This window comes from Microtus oregoni, unplaced genomic scaffold (genome assembly GCF_018167655.1).
Source record: "Microtus oregoni isolate MIOR12 unplaced genomic scaffold, Mior012 000014F_ref0000157, whole genome shotgun sequence".
Classification (NCBI taxonomy): Eukaryota; Metazoa; Chordata; class Mammalia; order Rodentia; family Cricetidae; genus Microtus; species Microtus oregoni.
The window spans coordinates 3,417,283-3,441,104 of NW_024543073.1; the positions used below are offsets into that span (position 1 = coordinate 3,417,283).

Consider the following 23,822-nt stretch of genomic DNA (forward strand, 5'->3'; position numbering starts at 1 on the left):
CAATATACACCCACTCTCTCCATATCAATTTAATATAGTACTCAAAGTTCTAGCTTGAGCAATAAGACAAAAGGAGATCAAGGGAATACAATTTAGAAAGGAAGAAGTCAAACTTTATTGGCTGATGATATGATAATATACCTAAGTGACCCCAAAAATTCTACCAGGAAACTCCTACAGTTGATAAATACCTTCAGTAATGTGGCAGAATACAAGAATAACTAAAAAAAAAAAATCAGTAGCCCTCCTATATATAAATGATAAAGGGGCTGAGAAAGAAATCAGAGAAACATTACTCTATACAATAGTCACAAACAGAATTAAATATCTTTGGGTAACTCTAAACAAAGAAGTGAAAGACCCATATAGCAAGAACTTTAAGCCTTTAAAAAAAAGAAATTGAAGAAGATATCAGAAAATGGAAAGATCTCCCATGCTTTTGGATAGGTAGAATCAGCATAGTAAAAATGGCAATCTTACCAAAAGCAATCTACAGATTCAGTGCAATCCCCATCAAAATCTCAGCACAATTCTTCACAGACCTTGAAAGAGCAATACTAAAATTTCATGTGGAAAAAAAAAACATAGGATAGGCAAAACAACTCTGAACAATAAAGGAATATCGGAGACATCACCATTCCTGACTTCAGGCTCTACTATAGAAGCATAGTAATGAAAACAGCTTGATGTTGGCATAAAAACAGACAGGTGGACCAACAGAATAGTACCAAAGACCTGATATTAACCCACACACCTATAAACATCTGATTTTTGACAAAGAAGCAAAAAAATATACGATGGTAAAAAGAAAGCATCTTTAACAAATGGTGCTGGCATAAATGGATGTCACCATTTAAAAGAATGCAAACAGATCCACATCTATTGCCATGCACAAAACTCAAGTCCAAATGGATCAAAGACCTCAACATAAATCCATCCACACTGAACCTCAAAGAAAAGAAAGTGTAAAGTACCCTGAACACATTGGCTCAAGAGACCACTTCCTAAATATAACCCCAGTAGCACAGACACTGAGAGCAACAATTAATAAATGGGACCTCCTGAAACTGAGATGCTTCTGTAAAACAAAGGACATGGTCAAGAAGACAAAACAGCAGCCTACAGAATGGGGAAAGATCTTCATCAACCCCACACCCAGGTCTTCTTCACGGAATAAAGGTATATCACAGCCTGGTTCATGTTCGCTTTCTCCGAGGCACATTTCACTTATAGGAGTGTGCTTCTGTGTTTGCAAAGAAGAGCCAGTTCAAGGAAGCAGACGATCTGGCATTGTAGGTTTGCCAGTGTCTGCGTTGGGACAGTTTCTCTGAGTGTATTTCTTCTGCCTCTTGAGGGCAGCCGAGAGAAGGCCAATGCAGTTTCAGGTTGGTCTACTGCACACTCCTGCCCTTTGCGGAGACACAGAAGACACCAGGACACAGACGACTTCCCTCCTCCACTCATCTTACCGTCATACTAACTAAAGCAAAATTTGATCCTTACGCTTTCTTCCACATAATGTCGAACTCTTGAAGGGTACAGAATAAGGGAGAGAAACCTCATAATGGCATTTTGTTACCTGCATTCCTGCCTAGCAAAGTTGGATGTTGAATCTTAGACATTCTCCCTACTCCCAGCATGTGGGGTGTGCCTTTCATCTTCAGGAGGGACTTCTGTGCACTTTCCCATGTCTGTATGCCTCTGAGCACCCCGCTCGGCATTCCTTTCCATCATTCCTTGCTGAGTGACGACTGAGAAGTAATTTCTTCTTCCACTTCCAGAAACTGCAGTGCCTTTGTGTGACTCTACAATCAGCGTTTATCAATTCTAACTTGTATTTTACACACTGATATTTCTTTCATCCCCCTTGATTTAAGACAAAGTCTTTGATTTTGGTGGGTCCCTTTTCTGAGCCTTGTTTTCTTATTTTCAAACAAAAAGACTGACCTAGAAGACTCTATTACAGTATTACACAGAAAGTCTCGTTGAGGAAATAGAAGTGTTCTGCGTCTGTGCTGTCCAGCGTGGAAGCCCCCATTCCAAAGTGACCACCGCGCACATAAAATGTGGCTACTGTGAGAAGGAATGGGGTCTTTAATTCCAATTATCTAGTTTTAATTGCTCCCATGAGTAGCAGGGTGTAGTTTTAAAACATCGTTTCTAAATGCCCGAGGGCTCTGACATCATAATATTCTAGAACTTTCTAAATTACTTCAGCCTCATTCCTCCTACCAAACTTTGGTATATTCTCCACTATCATAACACATACACACACACACACACACAGAGAGAGAGAGAGAGAGAGAGAGAGAGAGAGAGAGAGAGAGACAGAGACAGAGAGACAGAGATTCAAAGGACTAAAATTTGACTTCCTCAAAATAAACAGTAGGTGTCTCTATTGCCCAACATATCAACTATTCAAAGGGTGTTTAAAAAGTCTGTAGATAGGCCCTCTGAATGTGGGTGACAGTTGTGTGGCTTGCACAGTCTGTGAGGACATTGGAAGTGGAACCAGAATTTACCCCTAATGCTTGAACTGGCTTTTTGGAGCCCATTCTCTTTGGAAGAAAACCTTGCTCAGCCTAGATATAGGTGGAGGACCTTGATCCTGCCTCAAAGTGGTGTGCCAGGCTTTGTTAACTCCGTATGGGAAGTCTTACCCTCTCCGAGGAGTGGAGGGGGAAGGGGTAGGAGGAAGGTGGGGGTGCAGGAGGAGGGGAGTGTGGGAATGGGAACTGGGATTAGTATGTAAAATGAGAAAAAAAAGTTGTTTTGTTGTTTTGTTTTATTTTGTTTTAAATAGCCTGTGTTGCCAGGTGGTGGTGGCTCATGCCCTTAATCCCAGTACTCAGGAAGCAGAGGCAGGGTGATCTCCATGAGTTCAAGGTCAGCCTGGTCTACAAGAGCTAGTTTCAGGATAGGATTCAAAGCTACAGAGAAACCCTGTCTCAGAAAACCAAATAAATAAATAAATAAAAATAAAATAAATATCCTATGGATAAACAGACATCAGCCTAGCCAGTGTGTTATCTCTCGGCAGTAAATGAAACCTGGAATCAAATTGCTTTCATGCCATAACACTGGGCTAAAGCACAGGAAGTGACTCTGTGAGTGTGTGATTGGACTCACGAAACTAGGACTCTGTAAATTGCACATTTTGTCTAATGCCACCAAGACAGTTCTGAACTAAGCTCATGCCACTGTGTTGGGTATTTGGGGATGGCGGGGCGGTTCCAAAGCCCCACTTCTGAAGAACATGGCCATGTGACATATGGCTAGCGATTTTCAATGACACCAAGGTGGGTGGCTGCCCAGTAGTCACTTTGAGTGGTCCTCCTGGAATCCCTCAGCTCCCTCTGCGATTCCTCAGAGGTTCCACATCATGCCAAAACAAAAACGCAACAAAAACGAAGACACAGAACTACATTCCATCAAGTCATTTTGCAAGACATTTCCCTAGAATAGCTTTATGTCTGACCACCTTCATATGAAGAGATAAACTACAGCTGCAAAGTCAGACATGGGTTGAACCCAGGGCAGGTAGCAGCACAGAGATGTCCAGGGCTGAACTCCAGATTGGCCCATGGGTTAGAAAGATGGGTTCAGTTATTACTGTCTGTACTACACTTTCCTTTTTTTATTTTTTTATTTATTATGTATACAATATTCTGACTGTGTATATGCCTGCAGGCCAGAAGAGGGCACCAGACCCCATTACAGATGGTTGTGAGCCACCATGTGGTTGCTGGGAATTGAACTCAGGACCTTTGGAAGAGCAGGCAATGCTCTTAACCTCTGAGCCATCTCTCCAGCCTCTGTACTACACTTTCTATTGCTGTGATAAAGCACTGTGACCAAAAGCAACTGGGGAGGAAGGAGTTTGTTTGGCTTACACACCCTGGGTCACACAGTGCATGGAGGGAAGCCAAGACATGAACTCAAGGCAAGAACCTGGAGGCAGGAAGACCATGGAAGAACCTACTTGCTGGCTTGTTCCCCGTGGCTTGCTTGGCCTGCTTTCTTTTATGGTCTTTTATTTGTCCAGGAGTAGCACTGCCCACAGTAGGCTGAATCCTCCCACATCAATCATTAATTTAAAAAAAATTCCCCCATAGACTAGTGTGCTGGCTGGTTTTATGTCAACTTGACACAAGCTATAGTCATCAGAGAGGAAGTCACCTCAATTGAGAAAATGCCTCCATAAGATCTGGCTATAAGGCATTTTTTAAATTAGTGATTGATGGGGGAGATCCCAGCCCATGGTGGGTGGTGCCTTCCTGCATGCCTGGGTTCTATAAGAAAGCAGGCTGAACAAGCTTCTGAGGTGCCAGTCAGTGAGCAACAGCCCTCCATGGCCTCTGCATCAGTGCCTGCCTCCAGGATCCTGCCCAGCTTGATGGTATGCTGTATGAGCTGGACATGTAGGACCAACAGAAAAGTGACTGCTGAACTTTCCAAAAGACAGAATGGTTCTTCATGGTTCCTGCTTCACAAAAAAAAAAAAAAAAAAAAAAAAAAACTGCCAGACATTCTGCAGGATACAGAAGAAAGCAACTGGAGAACTTTGCCAAACAAGGCAGAACAAATCTTCAAATACCTGCTTCGTGAGATATACTAGGCTAATAGGCCGAAGATAGATGCACTAACTTTACAAAAGAACTTTGGATGACTGTCCAGGTAGCAAGATGTCTTTGTCAGTTCTAGAATTTTGGAAGTTGCTTACAATGCACTTCCTATTTGCTTAGGTAATAGTATTTCCTTCTGGTGTCTTTGAATTGTTGAAGACAGATGGCTATAGTTTTTCTTAGTTATGATAAAAATAAATCAGATATGAAACTTTAGGCTTACAAAACTAGAATAGATGATAGGGTATTCATACTTAATAACTGTTTTGTATATGCAATTTTACTCTGTTAAAGTTAAAGCCTTCTTTTTATCTAAACAGAAAATGGGAGATGATGTGAGGATCCTCTTTGTATGCTGTGAATATGTTTTATTACCATTTGTTAATAAAGAAGCTGTTTGATCAATGGCTTAACAGAGAAAAGCCAGGCGAGAAATCTGGCCGGGGGTGGGGGAGAGAGAAGGTGGAGTCACAGAGATGCCATGTAGCTGCCTAAGAAGACAGATGCACAGAACCTCATGGCAATACACAGATTAATAGAAATAGGTTAATTCAAGATGTAAGTGCTAGCTAGGAATATGCCTGGGTCATTGGCTAAACAGTGTTGTAATTAGCATAGTTTCTGTGTGATTATTTGGGTCGGGGGGGGCAGGAAACAAAACTTAGTCTCTATTTACAGGTAACCAAAAGAAAGTCTTAAATAACTTCCTTTAATTGCATGGTGAAGATCCTGAACATACTGTCTCTGATGTCCTTTGACATAGGATGCCAGGGCCCCAACTCAAGAACTCTGTGTCCAGATAACTAGCATCATGCAGTGTTTGTATCCTCTAGAGTGGAGACCTAAGTCACACCCTGGTCTCCTTGAGCTGCAGCTAGGAAAGCCAAAGAAATGGGTGATTTACAAGAAACAGACTCAGTCAGCTGCAGTTCTGGAGATCTCAAGGTCCCAAGGTCAAGGGAGCAGAGTCTCAAGGCAGCCCTGAGTATCAACTGCAAAGGATATAGGGGTGCTTCTGTGGCAGCCTTGATCTAAAGCCCTGCTCTAGACCAGTGACCACAAAGGCAGCCTGGAAGACCTCCAATGACCTTTAGAGTACCCCCCTCCTCTGTAGCCTCTTCTACCCATGATTATCCCTTTAGCCAATGGTCCCTCGGCCAACCTTTAGTTTGTTCTCCCAAATATATCTTTGCCCTCTTTATAAGGTCAGGGTGAAGTTTTTCAATTATTTTACTTTCTTCTTTTAATGAAAAATTATATCTCTAAATTATTTCTCTCATTTTACTACAAGCGACTAAAAGAAGTTACACTGCACCCTGGATCCTTTACTGCTTAGATAATATCATACTTCATCACTGTTAAGTTCTGCCTAACTCAAAGACCTAGGACCTGCTCATAACTCTACCAAGCCCTTCGTCACTGTGTAACAGCAGGACCTTTACTTTCTAGTCTTCATCAGTTCCTTCTGAGGTCTTGGGGGGAATGATCTGGCCGTCTACTATCATGTCTGGTCACTATCCTCATCTCTGAGAAGGTCCAGGATTTTTCTACATTCTCTTTTTCTCTGCCCTCACCAGTGTTACCCTGAACACTGTTTGCAGCAATTCAGGCTCCTCTACCCTCATCCCCTAAATCAGTGGTTGTTGTGAAATGTTATTTTAACTAGGCAAAGATGTGTTACATTTGTTTAAACGGCATAGCATTACTTTGACTGTGTAAAGATGTGTTACATTTGTTTATGCTGCATTTGTTTAACAATGTAAAGCTGTGTTGCCTTTGTTTCACCTCGCCTGCCTAAGGCACCTGACGGGTCTAATAAAAAGCTGAAGAGTCAATAGCTAGGCAGGAGAAGAAAGGATAGGCAGGGCTGGCAGGCGGAGAAAATAAATGGGAAAAGGACTCTAAGGAGAAGAGAAGGAAGAGGAGAGAATACCCCAGGGCAGGAATCCAGGCAGACACCAACCAGCCATAGAGAGGCAGTGAAAGTAAGAAAGGAGGTAATATGCCCCAAGGCAAAAGGTGGATAAGGAGAAACAGGTTAACTTAAAGGAGCTAGGCAGAAACATGTATAAGCTAGACCAGGCATTCAAAACTAATAACTCTCTGTGTCATAATTTGGGAGCTGGTTCATGGCCCAAAAAGAAAAAAAGAAACTGGTACAAGTGGTTCTCTACCTGTGGGTTGCAACCTTTTGGAGCCAAACAATCTTTTTCACCGTGGTCTGGTAAGACCATTCAGAAAGCACAGATATTTACATTAGGATTCATAACAGCAGCAAAATTACAGTTATGAAGTAGCAATGCAAATAATTTTATGGTGGGGGGGTCACCCCGACATGAAAAGCTGTATTGAAGGGTCTGAGGGTTAGGAAGGTTGAGAATCGCTGCTGTTAGTTCTCCCTACCTTCCATTCAGTCACGCCGCTTCACCCTTTTCCGGTATTAGTTATAATAACGTTACAATTCCCTACATCATTTTCTGTCCCAGTCCGGTTTGTGCTGCTGCAATCACAGAATACCCGAGGCTCGGAGTCTAAAGTCAAGGAATCCTCATCTGGTGATGGCCTAGCATCCACAGCAGAAGGCAGAAGGATGGGTGAGCACACACAGGATAAAGGGAGAAGGGAGTGGTGATGTTCAGCCTTTTACCAGGAACCCACTCCCAACTAACGGTTACCCCAGCTATACCAGCATCAGTTCCCTCCAGCCCCCTCTACGGTGTTCCACTTCTCAGCACAGTTGCCTTGAGAATCGAGTTTTCAACACACAACCTTGCATAAATCAAACTGTAGTGCTATCAGATGCCATCCTTGAAAAGTAATTAAATATAACCTATTAAAATGAATCTACTCAAAGATCTATGAAAAACGATCAACTGGGCAAAGCAAAGACATTAATCCAAATTGCCTGATGCCCATGGGAGCCCACTAGCAATTAGCCTTATCCCCCTATAAGGTGGGTGTATGGTTCTCAGCTCTGAGCATTTGCTGTTGCCAGATGTGGTGTATCAAATTGAAACAGCTTTGCAGCTATGACTTCCTGCCCAGCAGCTGGCCGTTCAAATGACTCAATACATGACCACAAAGCTGCACCTATATTGCTCGATATAAATACTCTAAAAAGCCAAATACACTCATTTATTTCTTTAAGCTTAGTTAGAGCAGAAAAATTAGCTATCACAACTATTAAAAAGTCTAAAAAATAACAGAACGGACACTCAAAATTTAATAAATTGGACATCTGCTTTTACCCTCATGCAATTACTCTGGATATTTATTGAACTGGCTATGACCAACAATATCTTTCAGTATAAATGACAAATGCACATTTTAAGATTGCTTTACCAGATGTTCAATTGAAATATAAGATATTAAAACCATCATGGGCTCTATGTTTTTATTATAGAATTGCTATATATCCACCACCTAGGCTACATTACCACTTAGTTATCAAATTTTACCAATTCAGAAACTTTTGGTAGGTAGAGATGTCATATCCTATAAGCTGAATAATGTGTTTATATATACAAAATAATAAGACAAACACATGGTTGTTTGGTGGTAGAGGAGACATTAAGCTAAGAGAAAAGAAAGGAGGGCACTGTCCCCTTTCATCTAGTGGGGCCTCAAGAAGTGTGTCACACTGGATTACAGCCCCTGGTCTCTGAGCACTGAGGGAGGATGGGAAGGAGGGATCCCAAAGCTGTACTCCCTGTAATCGCTGGGAAACAGGCTTCCACCACCCTAGATTGTACTCAGACAACAGCCACCTTGGTCACAGTAAGAGAGAAGTCAGTTTTGCCCCTGAGGGGACATCTGGCAAAGAATTCGAAGTGATTCCAGGAGGTATTTGTCTACAGGATGGGTACCACTTGCCTAGTGTTATATGGCAGGCAGTACTTTACATCAGCACTCTATGACAAGTGTTTGGTAATCACCTGAGAAGCAGGGAGAAATATCCAAGATCTCCCTAGACCAAGCAGGTCATGGTCATGACCGTTGCTTACTATAATCCTCTTCACGGCCCCATGAGTCAGGTTCAGCTGTGATCATGCGTGACAGTGATGTTAAATCATGAACTAGCAGAGGCAGCATTACTTAATATAATAAGGACACATTATTATTATGACCAGAGCCTTGATGTTAGCAATGCTGATCTCTGCGTAGACCATGAGATTCCCAAAATGTCCCCAGTAAATTCTTCATGAGGAACTTAGCAGAATATTCTAGAAATTGGCTTAGAGAGTTAAGATTGTTCAAGTATGTCCACAAAGGCTCCAACTGCAGGTGTAAGCCCTGGCTAACAAAGAAAGTAAAGAATCCTTCTAGTCTTCCTCTAAGAATGAAACATTCTATTATTAATCATATAATTTATTTGTTTGCTTGTTTATTGGTTTCTTGAGACAAGGTTTCTCTGTGTAGCTCTGGCTGCCCTGGAATTTCCTCTGTAGAACAGGTTGGCATTGAACTCACAGAGATACATCTGCCTCTGCCTCCCGAATGCTGGGACTAAAGACAATAATCATATTTTCAAGTATTCCTTCTACCCTACCCATTGCCTGTTTTATTAAGACTCTAATTATGTGGTATTAGTTCCGTACTGTCTGCTCCACCTTAAACAGGTCAGATACATCCCCCTCAATTCCCTGGTCCTAAAATTGTTTTTCCCTTAACTTCGTCCTCTGTTCTGCCAATACCTTAAACAGGTGTAAGAGACACCAGACATTCCCATACCACAAACACTGGACAGGAGCAAAGAGACCAGCTATGCCAGGATGTGACCAGCACCCAGCCTTCTCAGGTTCCCCCCAAAGATGACACCCACAAACAAGCAGGACAGGAGCCTTACCACACTTCATAAATATATACATATTAAAAATGAATTTAAGTGGAGTCACCATACAATGGGGGAGACAAGGCCCTAACTAGATATCTAATGCAACCAAGTACACTCCACCCTCCACCCTGATGCTAGAAATTTTGAGTCATTGGCCAAAGGGGTCCTATAGACTCCTAAACATCACAAGCTATTGCAAAGGCTTTGGTTCCCCTCCACAACCTGAAGGTTAGGCCCTATTGCTGAAGATGTCACTTCTGTAATTGAACATGGAAAAATTGAGCAGGTGCCCAGCTAGAAGCCTCACCCCTACTGGCTAGCATTTGTAGTGCTGGAAGGTATTTTGCCCACTTCCAGAGAAGAAAGGTAATTGTCAACACCAGTCAGTTAAGGTTTTTCACAGGCAAAGGATCTGTATTTGGTAAAGAGGGATTTCTTCTGGCACCAATATAGAGGCAGTGGCAACTCCAGAGTGTTTGCATATATAAGATATAAGGGGCAGAAGTCTGCTTCAAGGTGGGAGGGAGGTTAGACATGGTCTCAGAGTAGCATGTTCATAACAATACTCAGTTCTGACCTAGAGTGAAAACTTGCTAAGGATGGATGCTTGTTGAAATGGAGGGCAGAAACTCACATTAGGGGAGAGGCTGCAAACTTCCCAGCTACAGACGTAATCAGTTAGGAAATTATTGTTTGCGTCTGAATTTACAGAGCACCTGAATCCAGAGCAGGAAGGAATATATTACAGGTGTTAGAGTACATTTACTTATTGATGATGGCTTTCTGTAAAGTAGACAAGGAGAATTTGAGGGCAGGGAGTGCAGGTCAGGAAGGCGCGGACTGGAGTAGAGGTTGCAGTAGGCCATGGACGCCTGTGCTTCTGCCAGAGCTGTAGGCTAGAACTGTTCTTTTCTGTCCTTCAATAAAGGATGGGGTGGGGCAAAGAGTCCACTGTAATTCACTGACTTTCTGAACCGGGGATTCAGATTGAACCCTGACATGAGAACAGACTTTGATGGGGTTCTCACCAAATTCATTTGGTTAGAATTTGTTTAGATGTGGTCTAGGCCCAAAGTTTCTGTGTAGTGGGTTTTCTAGGTAATGGACTGCCCTCCCCAGGTTCCCAGCACACCGCAGTGTGTCTCTTCAAGTCCCCGCCTAAACCACTGGCTGCCTTGCATGCTGCTGCACCTGCTCTGCCTGCTGGGACAGTCATGCATTTCTGAATTTGTTTAGTCACTGCATGAAGACATAGACCAAACATATAACGTATAATTCAAGGATTTTAGGTATATCACACCACTAATTTAAATACTGGATGTTTTATAAAAATGTCATTTTAGGTGTATTAGTAATATAATTCAATAATATTAAATAGATGCATGATGATTCAAATTCTCACTGCTGCATTTCAAAATCTTTTTTATTACTTCATAGCAGAAACCCCATAACCATTAGTCAATGCCTTCCTATTCTCTCTTCCCCTCAGCACCTGGTAACCTTTAATCTATCTGTCCCAATGAGTTTTCATATTTAAATATTTCAAATAAGCTGAATCATATACTTTTCCCTTTGACTGATTTCTTCCAGATGGCACAATCTCTTTAAGGCTCATTCTTGTCACAGCACGTATGAGAACGTCGCTCTCTCTTATGGCTGAATAATGCTCGGCTGTGTGTCTAGTCACCTACTAGTGGTGTTGGGTTGGCCTCACCTCCTGGATATAGCTAATACTCGACAAGAATCTGTTTTGGTCCCTGCCATTATTTCCTTTGTGTGCATTCAGGAGGAAACTGCTGGGCCACATGTTCACTCCAGTTAGTGTTTTTTTAGGATCTCCTTCATTTCTAAAATACTCTAGACCCTGGGTTAGAATTCTTTCTATACACTCTTTCTGTCTTGCCTTAGGTGATTCAGTATCTGTGCAGTGCCCTGGATTCTCAATTCCGTGAACTCATCTTCTTTATGGTAGCATTTTTCCTTTATGCTATTTTGCTCCCTGACTCCAATCTATCTACTCTAGTTCTCCCCTAAATCCATTCCAATCGGGGTTTTGCTCCATCATTCCACAAAACTGATATTGTCCAGGCCACACAGACACTTACTGCTTGTGTTGGCTGATATTTGTGCTATTCTTTTCTGAGCATCTGGACAAACTAATTTTCCAGCTTCATGCATGCTAGGCAAAGACCGTCAACTTAGTTATATCCCCAGCCCTATAGACCTCATTCCTATTTGACATTTCTACCCAGAAGCTGCCTCTTCAAGAGGGAGATGGAAAAAGGGGAGAGACTCAGGCTACAAGCAGGAAGTAAGATCTGCCTGCCTCAGCAGACGGGAGGGAGTGGGAGTGGCTTGTCTCTTAAAGGGACAGGACAGACCATTACAGTGAGCCAGAGCAGCAGGGTGGAAATTCAAAGGGGTGAGGGCAAGTGTCTGCGGGGTTCACTGCCACCTCAGTCACCTCTGGAGGGGGCACGGTGGAGCTACTTTCTAGGTTATATTGCAAATCAGTTTTGTTTAATCTACACTCAAAGGAGAAGTCTTACAGTGGATCTGTGTGCATTGATTGGATTTTCCTCAGCAGGCATTTCCTGGCCTTATCTCTATTTCTGGATCTTCCAAGAAAATCTTTCAACATTTCATCCCCAATGGCAATGGGAGTGGTCAGAAATGCAAGATGAGAAATACATTGTGAGGGATTAAATTAAGGGAATGTTGGGTGGATCTATGCAGATCCTGGTTGCCATGGTAACAGCTGGGCGCATAGGAGACCTAAGCACGTGAGGCAGAGATTACCTGAGGAATCTCACTGATGTATGATACAGGTTCTTAGCCAGGCCTCCTGTGATAAAGGGCCTCTACAATGCACATAGCACCTCCATTTTTGTGTGTGAGAGAGATGAAGCTCCCCACAAGCAGCTAGAGGTACACAACTATTTAGTCAGGGTCCTCTCCAGGTTTGTGGGAGCACAATCTCTAAAAAGACTTGAGTAGGAAAAGTTACAGTCTCAACCACTACTAATCTCATGTTGAAATGTTTTCTCAGCTACACATTCCAGGGTTTTCCAGCATTGGCCAGCAGTTTGGTTGTCTTAATTTAAACTGGAGTTGCCATGACTTTGAGTCTAAATCCATCATTGCCTTGCGATTGTCAGGCCAAGGTTACTGCAACTGCTCCATAACCTCTGTCCTTGTGAGGACAGACGATTCCAGGGCACCCCCTGGAACCCACACATTCTCCCTCCCTTATCACCTCATGCTCCTCTAATTTCTTTGTAGCATGTGGACCAATTACTCTCATCCTGCCCTGTGCAGTTAATCTGTTCTTTGCTTGCTGGCTGAAAGGACTAAACAGACCCCATTCCCCCCACCTGCCCATTCATTGCAGTTCTTGTTATTTTACTTCTCCTTAGAGACAAACCCACCCTCTCCCATCCTAAACCCTTCAGACCTGCTAGCATAAGGATATGAAGAACAAATTGTGCAAACCAGTCATGAGGAGTCTTCGTGGGAGGTACCATTGATCCACTGACGAGCAATCCAGGTTGATTCCCAATCGTAGCGTGTATGACTAGTGCTGCCATAAGAATGGACGTGTAACTATCCCTGTTTTTTTAAGACTTTGATTCTTTTATTTATGAGTATCTGTTTGTATGTTTATGTGCACATGTCCACATGTATGGTGCACATGCATTTGGGTAGCCAAGGAAGCCAGGAGAAGACATCAGATCCCCTGGAGCTGGAGTTACAGGCAGTCATAAGATGCCCCTCATGGGCACCTAGGAATTGAAATCTAATCCTAAGTAAGAGCAGCAAATGCTCTTCATCACTGAGCCATCTCTTTGGCCCCTCTAAGTATCTCTTCGATATAATAATTTCATCTCCTTTGGACATACACACTCAGCAGTGGGACTGTGGGATCCTATAATAATCTGTTTTTAGTTTTAAGGGATCCCACACTGTTTTCCATGAAACCTGTACTAATCTGCATTCCCATCAACAGAGACAAAAGTGACTCTAACATGTTATTCTTGATGACAGCCATTCTAATTGATTTACACTTCCCTGGTGATTGCTGCATCTGCTCCTTGGCCATCACAGACTTCTCTGAAGAAGTATCTATTCAGATTTAGCCCATTTTTATTGGATTACTTCCTTTTAAGCACAGTTTTTTCTTTCTAATGTTTTTTTTCTTAATTAGCATAGTCCCATGACTTCACATTTGCCCTTTTGGATAGGAAACACCTAACCCCAAAGGAAATAAATGCAGCTTATGAAACAAGTAAGTACTCACACCACAGATAAAATAAGACTTAACTTTCCAGTAATAAAACACCAATAGCTTCTACATAACACAAGGGAGAGGGGGCAGGAGGCAGGGCAAAGAGCTCTGTGTCTCCTGTGTTACTGAAGCCAGTAGAATAGCACTAGAATAGCACTCTCCAGATGCAGATGGACACTGGAAGCAGCAGGATGCCTCCTGCCTCCTTTCTCCCCACGGCCATCATTTTCCTTCTGGTTTCTGGAGGTAAGACATACTTTTGTATGCTTTTGTCCTTTTGCTCATGAGAAAATAGAACTCTATATTGGTTTAAATTATGTTAAATGTTATATAAAAGGGGAAAGAAAATGATAATGCCCCGATTATTTTTAATGCACCCTTTGTCTTTGCTATCTAAAAGGTGATAGCGATAGATAGATAGATAGATAGATAGATATGATAGATAGATGTATCTAAGTGTCTGAGGCCATAATATGAAAGCATCAGCCACATTTAGTGACTCTTACAAATCCAGACCTCTACCAAGCAAGGTCTTTAAGTGAAAAACTGCCATTAAAGTAGGGATGTACAGGCTGGATTAACTGACCTGCCAATTATGTAAGTACAACTGAATGCTCTCAGGTAAGTCTTACAACGTTTAGGTTCAAGATTTTGCTTGTAGCTGTGTTCATGCCCAGCAGTGGGATGATGAAGACAATAACAGTATCAGTGTAAAATAATCTTAACTCCATACACACAGGTATGCACACATGCACACACACATATGCATACATATGAATGCACATGAACAAATGCCTATCCTTAATAAAACTCATAAAAAATAACAGCATATTAACTGGCTCACGGACACTGGCTCATGAACACTAAGATGCTCAATGTCATCATCTGTGATGTCATCATCTCCATCTCACACTTGGGAAACCAAGACCAAAGGTTCCCAAATGATCTGAACACGCAGCTGGTTAGTAGAAGTTGCTGGGCTTAAGTTCTGATTTCAGGTTCAATTACATCTTCAGAACTGGAGCACTGGCACGGGATCTGAGCGCCTATTCAAGGCCCTGCTTAGACATCAGAAAGTCCGTGGCTGTCCCAACGTTATATGCAAAATTTTAAATTGCATGTGTATGTCTTGTTCTATTAGATTCTCATAGCTCTGTAAGAAAAATGTTAAAAGAAAAGACTATGAAAGAAGCTACGACTGGAGAGGGCTGTGCTTCACAATGGGAAAATATGGGCTTGCACTATGTGGGACTGTGTTAGGACAATGCTTTGACATTATTAGTGGTGTGAACTTGGGTGTTTAAACTTCATTCTTATCTTATCTACCTGGAAAAACACCCCTGTCTTCCATTGTAATTAACATTATGAGGGGTGTCAGTAACGAGTGGGTGCCTGAGAGTCATGGATACTCCATTAGTACTGTCACTATAGCTTCTGAATGTTTTCTTTACTTTTTTTTAATTTATTTATTTATTAAAGATTTCTGTCTCCTCCCCGCCACCGCCTCCCATTTCCCTCCCCTCTCCCCCAATCAAGTCCCCCTCCCTAGTCAGCCCAAAGAGCGATCAGGGTTCCCTGCCCTGTGGGAAGTCCAAGAACCACCCACCTCCATCCAGGTCTAGTAAGGTGAGCATCCAAACTGCCTAGGCTCCCACAAAGCCATGTTTTCTTTACTTTTAATACGTTTACTAAAACTGCCATACAGATAATAAACTTGTTATTATAGTGTGAGTTTTTAAGGCCAATACTCCAGTGTCCCACCTGTAGGGGGCGCCAACGCCCAGAAAAGAGACTTCCTCCCCACTCTAACCTCCCTGCACCCTGAACTTTAAAAAGTCGCCTGACATTTCCCGCCTACATTTTGAATAGGTGATTTGAACTCTGCTAGGGAAGAATTCAAGATCCAGTTACGCAGAGAGATCAGAAAAAACTGCAGAAGCAGGGGTAAATGCAAACAGAACAATGAAAAGAATAGCAACAGGATAAGTCGGACCTTGGGAAAAATATATATGTATATATGCACATATAATAATATATGTATATATATGCAATTAAAATGTTAAAGTCTGAAAGCATATTAAAACTGCGCCTCAAAAGAGTTTAAATGAAGATGACCAACAAGCTCAATTTGGCATCACTTCGTGGGCACCCATTTCCTTCTCAGGATCCCCAGAGCTCTGCCTTTTGCTTAACTGGTTTGAAACCTCCTTTAGCCTCACCTGAAATCTTATGTACCTTTAAACCTCCTTCAAGAAGACTTAGCAGCTCCTATCTCTGAGACCTTGCAGCTCCTCATAGATATCCGGGCCAAACACTCCCAAGCTCTGTCTCCCTTTGTGAATGGCACACAATACCAGCCTTGCCTGTCCTGTCCGCCTTCCTAGTGCTACAGTCTTGGGTGGAGAGAATTGTGTTCCATTCACTTCTGTTTTAATAGCAGATGCTCAAAAAATAGTTGTGGAAAAATGGAATGATTGTGAATTGATTAGAAATTAATTTTAATTCTGTTAGTGCAACAATGGGGGCTGGGAACCGTTGAGAGAGCTTGCACAGTTAAATCCTGCACAGGACCCAGGTTCAGTTCCCACCACCCACATGGTGGCTCACTACCACCAAAACTCCAGTTCCTGGGGATCTAAGGCTTTCTTCTGACCTCCACAGGCATACATGCAGGCTAAACTAAACACTCATACACATAAAGAATTCTAACATGAGGCTCAGAAAACCAAATCAGTGGGCTGAACTTCTTTATAGGCAGATTAACACAACAAATACCTTTTCCTGTCCAGGCATTAAAATGCTACAGTTTATTTGTTTGTTTGTTTGTTTGTTTGTTTGTTTTTACTTACATGGGTAGATTTTACTAATAATAGATTTTTTTAAAAATCTGTGACAATTCAAGAAGGCTCTCGGTATCTTTGCTTCTGCACAAGAGAGTAGAGAATTAGTTTCCATGCAAACTGAGTAGCAGAAAGTCTGTTTGAGGCTAGAGCCAAGTCCCGGGAGGTTCAATCAAGGATGCTGCCCACTCAGTCTTCCTTACTCCCTTCCAGCCCCCCAGCTTCTGGCCACTTGGTGATCTGGGATGTCTACCCTGTATCAAATGACTCTGTGAGATGCCATCTGCTGGTGATGACAGGCCACAGCGTCACAATTAGGATCAATCACTTCTTTCCTAGACACATCCACAGTCCTCTGCTGCTCAGAGGACCACCTGCATCACAATCAAGATGCTTATTTAACATAAAAGTTTCCTGGTCCCAAACCATCCCCTCAAGTGGGTCTATGGAATGTATCGTTTAAATATGGGCTATAAGTTATTACCATGATAATAAAGTCTGAGACCTATCACACAGAAAGAAACGCATTCTATGTATTTGTCATTTAATCATAATGAGAAAAAAGGATAATAAAAGAAATGGCAAGAAGAAGAGGGTAAAAAAGAATAAACGGGTACCAAGAAGTGGAAAGAAGAGAGACTACGGTAGGGAAAAGCAGGAAAGAGAGAGGGAAAAAGAGACAGCATAAATTTAGGTACATGGCATAGAAAGTAAAAGTAGGGATGTTTGCTTATATTAAAAGTTAAAGCTAAACTCTAAGTCTGATGTGGTACATTGCTGCAATCCTAGCATTTGGGGGGCAGAGGTAGGATGACAACCGAGCCAGTTTGAGGCAAGCATGGGCTACATGAGACCCAAACAAACAAACAAAACAAAAGCCAAGCACTCAGCTGAGCTTGAGCCAGTGCTGTGAAGCATGTGTGTGTGCGTGTGTGTGTGTGTGTGTGTGTGTGTGTGTGTGTGTGTGTGGCTGGGAACACAGCCCTGGGGCAAATGCTCCAGCAGCAAGCACTAGCCAGAGCCTGGGAGCTTGATCTACTCTGTTCCCTGGCACAGAACACACAGCTAAGAATTTGCAGGGTAATTTTTTTTTTTCAGCCAAACTGTCCTGGGGTAAAGGATGATTACATAAGCAAGGATTTCACTCTCTATCAATCTCTTAGTTTTTCCAGAATCCTGTAAGGGAATTATAGGAGGAAATGAGGTTCCATCCCACGCCAGACGCTACATGGCTCTCATCAAAGGGCTGGAAATCTGCGCAGGGGCTTTGATCAACGAAAACTGGGTCCTGACCGCTGCTCACTGTGACCTGTAAGTCTTCCCTCACTCTCAGCTCCTCTCACGCCCAGTGTTGACTCAGAGCTACCCAGTCCAAAGCCACAATTAGTGTGGAATGGAGAAGAAAGTGGGTACCCATAACCAGCACCGTATCCTGTTGTGATATTTGCCTCACAAACAAGGGCCAGATAGTATAAGACTAAAATGCACAATACTAATATAAATAACAGTATTAGAACTGGAAAAGATAGGGACATAACAGCACCCAGTTAACTCACCCGGTCTGATCACTTGCACACAATCTCTCACAGTATTCTGTCCCTGTTGGGTTCACAGGCATCTTTACACAATCAATGTCAATCACACTGAGTGTGTCCTATGGTTACAGCTCATTTGTTCCCTGTCACTGGTCTTTTCCCACCTTAATAGGGTATTTTAGAGTGATCCCAGGAAATTACTACTCCTTGATTATGTGAAAAAATACTAGTACCCTATAACTTTCACTAATGGTTTGAGTCATTATTGTCAAGACAGAGTCATATTTATCATGAGGAACTACTGTTCTTTAAATGATATCTGTTGTTGATAAGCACTTCCTGATAGTCCCTGTTCACTCTGGCACAAATTGCCTGAATCAAAAATTCAGCTTAAAATTATATATGAAGTTGTGCTGTGGTACGAAATAAAATTTGTCAAGTAAAAACATCAGCACAATTTATGCAAATGAGAAAGCTAGGCACTGACAAATTCATCAATTGACAGGACCAAATGATAACAAGTTGACCCAACAAGTTGGGATACAGTTTTTCTCGTCTCTCATTGGTTCATGAACTAGATTAGGAGTTAGCTCTAGTTCTGCTTGCTTCTGTGTTTGTGTTTGGCTGGAGGAGGTGAGTCTCTGTGTGGGTCTATGTACATGCCCATACGTGAGGCAGCAGGGTCTGGGGGGAGGAAAGGGTGGGGTGGATGGGTGGATGTGTGTGTGTGTGTGTGTGTGTGTGTGTGTGTGTGTGTGTTTATAGGAGGGCTGTCCATGTTCATCTGCATGTGGGTGTGAAATTCTTGATTTCACAGTTTCACTGATAAAGCATCTCTTTCTTTGGGTTCCTAAAAGCAGGCCTTGGAGCATCTTTCCTATTTTGAATACAACAATAAGGTTTACTGTTTTTCTGGAGAACACAAAGGTCAGAGCACGCTATGCCTTTGGGTTGGCTCTTTCCACTGGGTGTCATCCACCCAGAAGGCCACTACAGACTTTGCTGCACAAATCCGAAGCAGCTGAAGACATGGGAAGCTCCTCCTTTACTCCAGCAGAGCCCAGGTCCTCCCCCCAACCCCCAGCCACCCAAAGCCACAGTGCCTGTCCAGGGATGCCCTGCTCCCCACCTCTCCAGGCTATCCCAACTCAAATTGTTTTTTCCCCTAAGTCAGGAACTCCCTGGTTGCTTTCTCCTTGAAAACACATGGCAACTGGACTGCATCCTAACACATGTAGGGAGTCTTAGGTAGAAGACATCAAAACACCAAACAGAGTTCTTTAAGCCCTGGTCCCATTTTGTACTTGTTTCTAACTCTGACGCCAGCTGCAAACACTGAGGACATTAAACCCGGAGCTGAGTTTTCTCTGTTCTCTTTACTAAGTGTTGTTTGATTTTCTTTTCAGGAGAGGCAAGCCTCAAGTTATTCTTGGTGCCCACTCTGTAGCTCAGAAAGAGAAACTTGAACAGATGTTTTCCATTAAGAGGGCAATTTCCTACCCATGCTATGACCCTGAGACATTTCAAGGAGATCTTCAACTCCTTCAGGTAAATATGCTTGGAATTTTTTTGTCTTTCTCTTGTAACTTTTAGTAAACAGACAGTGTAACCTGAAACCAACTACTACATGAGTGTGAGCACACACCACAAACCAGCTGGATTCCAAGTGTGAGGCTCCTCAGGAGGGTGGGGATCCAGCACTTGGCCACTGGTGTTCCTTCAACTAGCAGTTTCTCACAAATTGTTACCGTGGCAGCACCAGGCTGTCTATAGTGTGGATGCTCACCCACGAAAGGCCACCAGGAGTCCCCCACAGTGAGACATGTCTGTGCTGACACTCAACAGGGGAGATGGCCTCTCTGGGAAACTCCTAGGGTAGAGTCCCTGAGAGGACAAGCAGGGGACCCTGGAGCTCAGCCTGACAGCCTGGTAGAGCTCTGAGAAACTGAGAGTCTGTTCTGAATGGAGCGCTGTCAGCAAGTGGGCTAGCTCCATGATGAAGCTTCTTTACAGTCTCACCTAGGAAGCAGAAGGGAAAGAGCCAGTGTGGTGATTGTTAACGACACAGCCACTGTGCATTTTAACCAGTGGTCTTTGATCATTTGGGGGTTGTGGACAATGGCATCAGTTTTGTCCCTACTCAAACTTGACTACAGAGCCACCTTGTGATTGTTCCCTTTGTTGGTTGGGCCCGCCTTATCTGGTACTGACAGTCTGTGAGGAAGCCGAGAGCTATCAGGAGGGTGGAGGCCCCTGCTCAGTGGTTAGTGCAGTCTGCCTACCTCTTTTACAGAAGACACGTTGTAAGTGGGACTCCCCCTGAAGGTATTCAGTCCACAGAGAGGCAGACAGATGGTCCTGAGCTGACCGCGTTCTGCTTATCCATGGCCAAGATAACATGGGAGCACCAGGGAAGAGCAGATGGTCAGGGAATTCTGCTGGGTACCAGGAATAGCTTGAAGGAAGAGGAAAGAAAAGGAGTTAGGATGAGGTTTGCAATTGAGGGGGAAACCGGGACGCAGACTACAAAGGTGGGCTTTGTGCACCTTGGCTAGAATTTGAACATTTAGGGAAGTGATGTAAGCAGGACGGTGATGTGATCAGGCTCATTAAGAGGGATGTAGAATGTAGGATGAAGCAAGACAGGCCCAGAAAAGAGTGACAGGAGAAGGGGCCCACAGTTTCTCACAAAACTTCAAGCGTTGATGGTGAACTTCATAGCAAGAATAAGGCTGAGCTCAGGAGTTCTGAATCTTTACCCCTGGGGTAAGGAGAGAGAGTCACAAGCCTCTGACAGGACCTTCACCTTCCTTGTCCCCATTCTTCCAGCCTATTTCCTCTCACTATTTTCCTATAGATCACCAGCCCTGGCTTTCCCTGGGTCACCTCTCAGCCCTATGCTAATTCCTGCCTTGCTTCCCGGATGGGTGAAAAGTAGCTTCATCCCCACCCCTGGGCACTCAACCCCCTTGGCTACACTTCAGGTTGTGTTTCTCCCTCTGCCTGTGATGTTCGCGAGGCCATAAGCAGCTCTGTGTTTTCAGCTGGATGGTAAAGCAGCGATCACCAAAGCAGTGGGAATCCTTCGCCTCCCGGAAAGAGGCGAGGATGTGAAACCCCACACCAAGTGTCATGTGGCTGGATGGGGGAGCACCAAAAGAGATTCTTGCAAAGTTTCCAACATTTTGAGAGAAGTCAATGTCACCGTGATCGACCGAAGAGTCTGCAACGACCCAAAGCATTATGCTTTCAAACAGTTGGTGGACAACAGCATGCTCTGTGCAGGCGGCAGGAAAGGGGAAGATGATTCGTGCAGTGTATGTAAATTAAACTATCTAACTGTCCTTTGACTCTGGGGAATGAAAGGTGTAGAGGAATCTTCTAGAAAGACCGTGGTGAAAAGTTGTCTTTCCTTTTTCTGTCTAAGGACCCCTGCTTGTCCCTTGGGTGGTGGCACCATTCTCCATTCCTCAATAGACCCCCTCGGGGAGTGGTCTCTATTTTCTAATGGTCAATTTCAGGAAACAGCCAGAAATAAGGTGAAATGAGAACTTACAAATTCCTGAAAAAAAAATAACCTAAACATTGTTTGAGATATCAAAAACTGCCCTTCTGTCTAAGATGACTTATCTGGTGTCCTCCTTAGAAAAGGGATATTTGGGACCTCAGATCAAGCTTTCTAATTGTCCCAACATATGTCTTCCTCTGACATACTGGTCAAGAGAGAAAACATATAATTTTTAAATTTTTTTAAAGGGATAACACTGTGAATCAGTGGGTAAAGGTGCTTGCTGACACATCTGAATTTGATCCCCAGATTCCACATAGAAGAGAGAATCAACTCATACAAGTTGTCCTCTGACCTCCACACTGTGGCATAGGAGCATATATACATATACACAGAGCGACAGGGACAGGGAGAGAGATATGGATATAATGATAATTGTTGATTTTATTAATTATTAATATCAATAATTATTATTATTTAATTTTAAAAGAGGGCACAAGTCAATGAAAGGAGACTTGCAATCTCTTCTTGTCTTACTGATAGAAGTGATTCTTCACTGCTGCAGAGCCACCCTTGAGAAAGGCGAGCAACTGGAAAACATAGATGCCCATGAACCAAAAAGCCCTCGCGTGGATGCTAAGAGCTGACAAGCGAGGGAGAAGACTTTTGCTTTGTTTTTCAATTTGAGAATCTCTTCTACTTGATTTGTTTTCTCATTCTGGTGTGAAGAATAATGGGTTTCATTATGAAATTTTCATTCACACAGAGACCTGCACATGCACACACACACACACACACACACACACACACACACACACCTACCTTGTACTAGTCATACATACTGTGTTGCTCTCTCTGTTCTCCCCCACCTGCCTGCCATTCCCCTTCCTCTTTCAAACTCTCCTCTCCTTACTGTCATGTTATTCTGTCCCTTCAATTTAGTTTTTGTTTCTGAGACAAGGACTTACATTGTAACTCAGGCTAGCCTGAAACTCACAATAATCCTCCTGCCTCAGCCTCTCATTCTCAATTTTTAATCTAGTTTTTACATATAAGAAAAATGTGCTATTTGTCTTTCTGAGTCTTGTTTATCATCCCATGATTATTTCTAGTTAAATGAAACTTAAACTTTGCTTTTAAATCAGGAAAGAGAAATAAAAGGGAGGGAAGGAGGGAGGGAGGGAGGGAGGGAGGGAGGGATAGATGGATGGATGGATGGATGGATGGATAGATGGATGGATGGATAGATGGATGGATGGATAGATGGATGGAAAGATGGATGGATAGATGGATGGATGGATGGATGGATGGATGGATAAAATATTAGTAAGTATCTTGGAAAAGCACCATACTTAAAACACATGCCTTTCTGTTCCAGGGGGATTCTGGAAGTCCTCTGATATGTGATAACATTTTCAGGGGTGTCACTTCCTTTGGGAAATGTGGTGACCCCAAGAAGCCTGGTGTCTACATTCTTCTTACTAACAAATATCTCAGCTGGATACAGAAAACCATTGCAGGAGTTATGTAACACCATTCCTTCAAAGCAGACCCCCAAGGTTACCACCGGAAGAGATCCAGCAAAGGGGTCTGAAACTTCACTTGTCCCATGAAGCACTTCTTCCTAACTGTGCCAGCCATGGCCTGTCTGGCATGATCACCAGTCACCAGCTTGCACTGCCCTGTTGGTCACTAAGACTGCAGCTTAGCATTTAACTCTTTCTGTGGCAAGAGAGAGCCCTGAGAAGAGGGTCAGGCTGATGCTTTCTGTGTGTCAATTAAAAGAAACCAGTAGTCCTGGGGAAAGCTAAAATATTCTTCACTCTTCCAAATACAACTCTCAAATACCTATGGCATTTAGAGTGTGTGTGTGAGAGAGAGAGAGAGAGCTTTTATTGAAAATAGATTCTTTTCTCATACAATACACCCAACCAGAGTATCCCCTTCCTCCACTCCTCCTAGCTCCTCCCTACCTCCCCTCTACCTAGACCCATACCCCCTCTACATCCTCTTCAGAAAAGAGCAGGCTTCCAAGAGACAACAGTTACACAGGACAAGAGCCCTCATATTTGGGCTGGACAAGGCAATCCAATAGGAGGAAAAGAGTCTCAAGAGCAGGCAAAAGAGTTAGAGACACACCCACTCCCGGTTGTTAGAAGTCCCACAAGAACACCAAGCTAACAGCCACAGCATAA

At 43.1% G+C, this 23,822-nt stretch overlaps 1 protein-coding gene across 1 annotated transcript; it reads left to right on the forward strand.

Moving 5' to 3' along the window:
* Positions 1 to 13,764: 13,764 nt before the first annotated feature.
* Positions 13,765 to 23,462, forward strand: LOC121455941 (granzyme A-like). The gene is made up of 5 exons (XM_041663727.1): positions 13,765 to 13,990; positions 17,748 to 17,895; positions 19,526 to 19,667; positions 21,164 to 21,436; positions 23,006 to 23,462. The coding sequence occupies exons 1-5, from the start codon at positions 13,909 to 13,911 to the stop codon at positions 23,156 to 23,158; spliced, it is 798 nt and encodes a 265-aa protein (XP_041519661.1). The 5' UTR covers positions 13,765 to 13,908; the 3' UTR covers positions 23,159 to 23,462.
* The last annotated feature ends 360 nt before the right edge of the window (positions 23,463 to 23,822 follow it).

What these genes read in the sequence shown, in the direction of transcription:
- LOC121455941 (XM_041663727.1), top strand. Translation starts at nt 13,909, where the DNA reads ATGCAGATGGACACTGGAAGCAGCAGGATGCCTCCTGCCTCCTTTCTC. An exon ending in TTTCCTTCTGGTTTCTGGAG is followed by an intron (nt 13,991 to 17,747) that starts GTAAGACATACT and finishes TCAATCTCTTAG; the next exon opens with TTTTTCCAGAATCCTGTAAG. An exon ending in ACCGCTGCTCACTGTGACCT is followed by an intron (nt 17,896 to 19,525) that starts GTAAGTCTTCCC and finishes TTTTCTTTTCAG; the next exon opens with GAGAGGCAAGCCTCAAGTTA.